This window comes from Hoplias malabaricus, chromosome X1, assembly GCF_029633855.1.
Source record: "Hoplias malabaricus isolate fHopMal1 chromosome X1, fHopMal1.hap1, whole genome shotgun sequence".
Taxonomy (NCBI): domain Eukaryota; kingdom Metazoa; phylum Chordata; class Actinopteri; order Characiformes; family Erythrinidae; genus Hoplias; species Hoplias malabaricus.
Window position 1 is genome coordinate 24,702,108 of NC_089818.1, and position 6,076 is coordinate 24,708,183.

At 40.9% G+C, this 6,076-nt stretch overlaps 1 protein-coding gene across 1 annotated transcript in view; it reads right to left on the reverse strand.

Moving 5' to 3' along the window:
• The window catches only part of LOC136675492 (semaphorin-6B-like), a 39,981-nt gene extending 35,748 nt beyond the window's left edge, over positions 1-4,233 (reverse strand). Inside the window, exons 1-2 of the mRNA XM_066652042.1 lie at positions 4,076-4,233; positions 2,162-2,311 (exon numbers count right to left, since the gene is read on the reverse strand). Of these exons, the coding sequence (XP_066508139.1) occupies positions 2,162-2,311; positions 4,076-4,233 (308 nt within the window). The remainder of the gene's footprint in view (positions 1-2,161; positions 2,312-4,075) is intronic.
• Between the last annotated feature and the right edge of the window lie 1,843 nt (positions 4,234-6,076).

Below are 6,076 nucleotides of genomic sequence, written 5' to 3' on the forward strand. Positions count from 1 at the left end.
GTGGGATGTAATTACGAGTTGAGTCAGGAGTCAGTGGGATGTAATATGAGTTGATTCAGGAGTCAGTGGGATGTAAATACGAGTTGAGTCAGGAGTCAGTGGGATGTAAATATGAGTTGATTCAGTAGTCAGTGGGATGTAAATACGAGTTGAGTCAGGAGTCAGTGGGATGTCAATATGAGTTGAGTCAAGAGTCAGTGGGATGTAAAACTGAGTTGAGTCAGGAGTCAGTGGGATATAAATCTGAGTTGATTCAGGAGTCAGTGGTATATAAATATGAGTTGAGTCAGGAGTCAGTGGGATATAAATATGAGTTGAGTCAGGAGGCAGTGGGATTCAAATCCAAGTTGAGTCAGGAGTCAGAGCAATATAAATCTGAGTTGAGTCAGGAGTCAGTGGGATTCAAATTCAAGTTGAGTCAGGAGTCAGAGAGATGCAAAACCGAGTTGAGTCAAGAGTAAGTGGGATGTAAATCTGAGTTGATTCAGGAGTCAGTGGGATGTAAATATGAACTGAGTCAGAAGTCCGTGGGATTCAAATCCAAGTTGAGTCAGGAGTCAGAGGGATGTAAATTTGAGTTGAGTCAGGAGTCAGAGGGATGTAAATCCAAGTTGAGTCAGGAGGCAGAGGGATGTAAATTTGAGTTGAGTCAGGAGTCAGTGGGATTCAAATTAAAACTGAGTCATAAGTCAATGAGGCTCAAATCCAGTCAGTGGCACGTAAATCCTGGTCGTGTCAGGAGACACCAGGATGCAAATCCAAATTGACTCACGAGTCATTGAGATAAAAATGAGAGTCAAGTCAGGACTCATTAGGATGCAAACCTTAGTACAGGCATGAGTTATTGAATACAAATCTGAGCTGAGTCAGAAGACACTAGGAGGGCAATCTGAGTTAAGACTCTAGGATGGATCAGAGTCAAATCACCAATTCCTGTGTTGTAAATCCAAGTCAATCCCTGTTGAGTCACAATTCACTAAACTGAACCCAGGTTGAATCACTAGTCAGTGCAATGTGAAATCAATTTAAGTTACTTGTCACTCTGCTGTGAACCTTAATCAAGTCACAAGGACTGATATCAGAGTGAAATCAGACAAATCCCCGGGATGGACATTCTTGTTGAGTGATGAGTCACTGCAATGTGAATATAAGTCAAATTATGCCTCGCTCAGATGTGAACCCAAGTTCAAACATGTCACACATGGCGTTTAGAGACTCTAAAAATGTTTTTAAAATAGCAAATTAAAATGGGCAAATCCTTGAAACAAAGATTTTTCAGGGGCACCCTTCAAATGAAGGTATAGGTCTAAATGTGGCTACAGACAAAGACAAAGCTCTACTACATCCATATTCAGTCTGTCCAAACAAACAAAAAAAAAAACGTTCTGCTGATCAGCTCCACCCATAGTAAGTGTAGTTAAAATAGAAGTTTGAAAAAGTCTAAATTGCAGATTTTCTGAATGAACCCCACCCCAAAAATAGCCCTAAAAATAGTATTCAGAACAGCTGTGGTTCAATGACAGTGTTGGAATCCTAGCACGGCCAAATGCAGGAATACAAAATAAAATTTAAAACAGTGAAAAAGTTGCAAATGGATAAAATATTTTCTTTTGAACAATAAAAACATTGTACTGTGTTCTGAGAAAATTCGAAAGCTTGTATGACAATCAGTAAATGAATGGAGCTACATAATGTGGTATACCACTGAGGAAGCACATAAGAAATATTGAAATAGGGCTATCATCATTCATTACTGTATATTCATTAAAAAGTAGCTTTGAAGTAATGCAGTCTGGGTTATTGATGGATACTTGATAAAACACCAACACACATTGAATTAGAAGCTCCATTAGAAACAACGACAAAGATCTTGTATTGGATTTTTGTAACTAGCTTGTAGACTCCTCTTATAATTGGTGAATGCAGCTTCTCTGAGGTGCACCGTGGACAAGGACGTTCAATTGTGAACACACAGTTTGCATAATCTCCACAGAAAAGCATGAAATTAATTGGGATTTTAAAAAAAACTCAGTAATCAGGTTCAGTCTTGAAGTTATGTACTTCAAACCGTGTAGTCATGGCAACTCCAGCCCTCAGATTTAATTCAGAGGATAGAGGGCTGAAGGTGCTATTCCCTCAACTTTGCAGTGCAGTTACCCACCTGACCATTGTTTTGACGATCCAGGGTCTGTGTCCCAGCAGCGGGACGGCCTCGTCCATAAGAGGGTGAGTCTTTATGAAGTTTAACACCTCGTCAGGGAAGGCGGTAGAGGAGCTGAACCTGGAGCCCTGAACAGCACACCCACCAGGTCTAGACACAAACAAAACCCAGGAAATATCACTGGCACATTCAGCATTCAGTGTGTGTTCAGTCTCAAACTGTTAAAACCAGGCATACACCAATCAGCCACTACCTTAGAATCAGCTCCTTGGTTCTACACTATATGTCCACTGTATCAGTTAGTTAACTACAGTGTTAGTTTAGCAGCTGATTCTGTATTCGTTTTAGTCTTAGGGCTGGACAATAAATCATCATCAATATATGTATCACAATATAAAATGTTTCAATAACAATGATATGATTTTTATGCACAATTTTATTATTTCTGTCACATCCTGTCCCAGTCCTGTTTGTTTTCCCTGCCATGTGCTCTCTCAGCACATGGCCCTGTCTGTTATTGTTCATGTCTCCACCCTTGTCCTGCTTTTGTTCCGCCTCCTTGTCCTTAACCCTCGTTATCTGTTTCAGGTGTGTCTCGTCTGTTTATATATTTAAGTTCCCTTGTGTCACTTCCTTGCTATCGGTCATTTGTTTTGCTATGTTCTAATTCCAAGTTGTGTTGTTTCGGTTGTTCCAATTCCTAGTCGATTTGTAAATTCTTAGTCAGTTGTTCCTTGTTTTGTTTCCTCGTTTCATGTTGTTGTTTCTAGTCCTCTCATTTGTCAGTCAACGTGTTTACCCTCAAGTCTGTTTATGTTTGTTTTGATATTCTGATTTAAATAAACGTCTGTGTTGTAGCGTGTGCGTCTGCCTTCGTCAGTCCGCCCTTCGTGTTACCCTGACAATTTCACTATACATTATTTACAGCATCTCTTACTGACTGATGGCCATTAGAGGGCGCTGCTATCAGTTCATTCAATTTCAAATTTAGTTTAAAAATATTAACATTAAAAAGCCAAGATGTTTTTGTTTGATGGTGATGTCATGTTACCTTCAGTTCTTGACAGTTTCTCTGTGGCTTTTTTCTTGGAATCATATCGTATCAACCTAGAAGCTTCGAAGTCTAGCTTCTAATCTTTTGACTAAAATGCGCTTTTTAAGTTCAATGCTGCAGAGGGCGCTTACAAACCAAGATGGAATCAATTACAAGAGGTTCAACTGTATGAATCATTGACCAATGGCGAGACCCAAATACTTGAAGAATTGATTCATTGGGAGTTGACTCCTCTTCACTAAAATGTGGATATTGAAGAGGAGCTGACTCTCAAAGAATCATTTACCAATGGTTGTCGACCTTGTGATATCGGTTTTCAAATCAGAAATAACGGTAATTTATCAGTTTTCAAAAGTTTAGTCTTTATTCGTCGATGAAAAGCACAAAACATTTGATCATATTTCTTGTTTTAAAATGTGAAATAGAGATTGTCATTGAATATTTTTCAGCACAGAGTTTCGTTAACAAATATAACAATGCTCTACTGATCATTGGTATGATGTCTGATCCACTCATAACAACACAACACAGTAACACTCCACCACCACGTCAGAGTCCCTGCAGTGCTGAAAATGACCGCCCACCCAAATAATACCTGCCCTCTAATGTTTCAGGGGCAGCCTGAACACTTAAGAACAGGCTCACCATGTAGTGTGATGCACCAGACGTAACTATAGAAATACAACGTGAGTCAATGGAGCTGATGAAATGGACAATCCGTTTACAAATAAGGACCATTTCTATTGGTCTGTTCGATTTGAAATGGTGGCCTCTACATTTAAACATAAAAATACAACACAGAGAATGGAATGCTTTAGCACATTTCTACAAATAAGTGTTTGAAGACATGCAGGTTTTACCTGGGTTTAGGCACCAGCTCATCTGGCACAGGGGTCCAGATGGATTCTGGGGACTTCTGCTCCTTGAACCTGCCCTCGAACACCCGCGCCAGCTGCTGCATGTCGAAGGCACACACAGCCGATCCGGGGATGCTGCCAAACACAAACAACAACAACATCTGCGGTCAAGCCATCTGATCGACACCTTACAAACACTGCCGTAACACACTGTCACAACAGCTGCAGGAGAAGCACATCCCAGCAGCCTCTGCCGGGGCTTTTCCTCTCGCTGACAGACTGCTCTATGATCTGGCCTCAGGCAAAACTCATTATTCTGCATTTCACTGCAAATGTTAGATTGTGTCATGTTAGGTGAGAGGGATTTTGAACTCTGTAAGGTTTGGCATCACAATTATATCAAGCATCATTCACACTGCGTTCAGTATAAAGCCAGTAAGCTGCGTATAGTTATTAAAATGAAAGTGTGTCTGAGCAAAAGTGAAAGGAAGACTTGCTCGTTTGCTATTATCGTTTTGCACCTTGCCTGAAATTACACTGAGTTAATACACTGAGCCCCTCTGGTTGCTGACGCTGAATGATATATAGTTATTAGTAACAATGAACTAAATTAGGGGATGCATACGAGGCAATGCAATACAACGATGTGTTAATTACACACTGTCATTAATAGTGTAATTCATTACAATTTACATTCTCATTCTCATAAAGACATTACATTAGGTCATTGGCCTAGAAAGTGTTGTTACATGTAATACTCAGGACTCTAACAGAAAAAACTCATTGACTAAAACCAAACTAACAAACAAACACACAAAAAAACAACTGCAAACCTCAGCATGCAGTTATGTCTCAGATATGTAAATGATTACAGGTGTGGTATGATGTATGATTAGACATTGGGTCTTGCCACAAAAGCACGTTAAAGTGCTTCTCTCGCCTATAAAATGTCTCTCAGATGCTATGTTTGGATCGTGTACCTCTTGGTGAGAGACTGTTTAATGCTAGACACATTTTGTCCAGTTGACAGACTTTGAGAGGGTGCACATCACTGGTTTGACAGAAGCAGGATGGCAGTTTCCACAAATTGCTCGCCATCTAGGCCATTCTGACCAAGCTGTTAGGAGGTGTGAGAGCAGTGGTGTCACGAACGTGAAACCTGGACAACTATGGACCGAAATAGTATCGTATTTAGCGAGAAATCCAGGTTCAGTTTGAGATCTGATGATGGTCAGGTTTGAGTATGGATGCCTTGTGGTGAGTGCTTCATTCCTGCCTTTGCTGCAGAACAACACAGCTGCCCCAACTGATGGTCACATGATGTGGGGAGCCACCACATATGACAGTGGGTATTTAGTGATACCCACAAAAAGCTCAGTGATATGTGAGGAACATCCTGCCGACACATGCTCCCTCTCATGGCTGGGATGTGCAGGATCTACAGGCCCAACTGCAAGGCACTATGTGGCCAGGCAGTACTTGATATTGATGTGGGAAGCAGAAGAAACAGTCAATCGTTATCATCTGAAACCCTTTGAAAACTAACAATTTGCGATGGTCACGATATTTTGACACGTCTTGTGGGGTGTGTCTCATACACAGTGATTTGTGCCTACAAAAATGGACTAAGGAAAGACAATCAGTGAACTGGTGACAGGATCAAGGGTGCCCGAGGTTTATTGATGCATGTGTGGAACAAAGGCTAGCATTAATCTTTTCAGCAATCTGTGTTACAGTGACTCTTCTGTGGGATCAGACAAGGTGAGCTAGCCTTCGCTCCACTTGCACATCAATAAGCCTTGGGCACCCATGGCCCTGTCACTAATTCACTGGTTGACCTTCCTTGGACCATTCTGATAGTTACTAACAACTGCATACAGGAAACACTGTGTAAGACCTTCTGTTCTGAAGGGGCTCTGATTAAATTATTATTCCCACTATCAATTTGGGCCATGAGTTGCTGGGAATCTCACTCTTTACAGTTTTTGCCTGATTCCATCACCT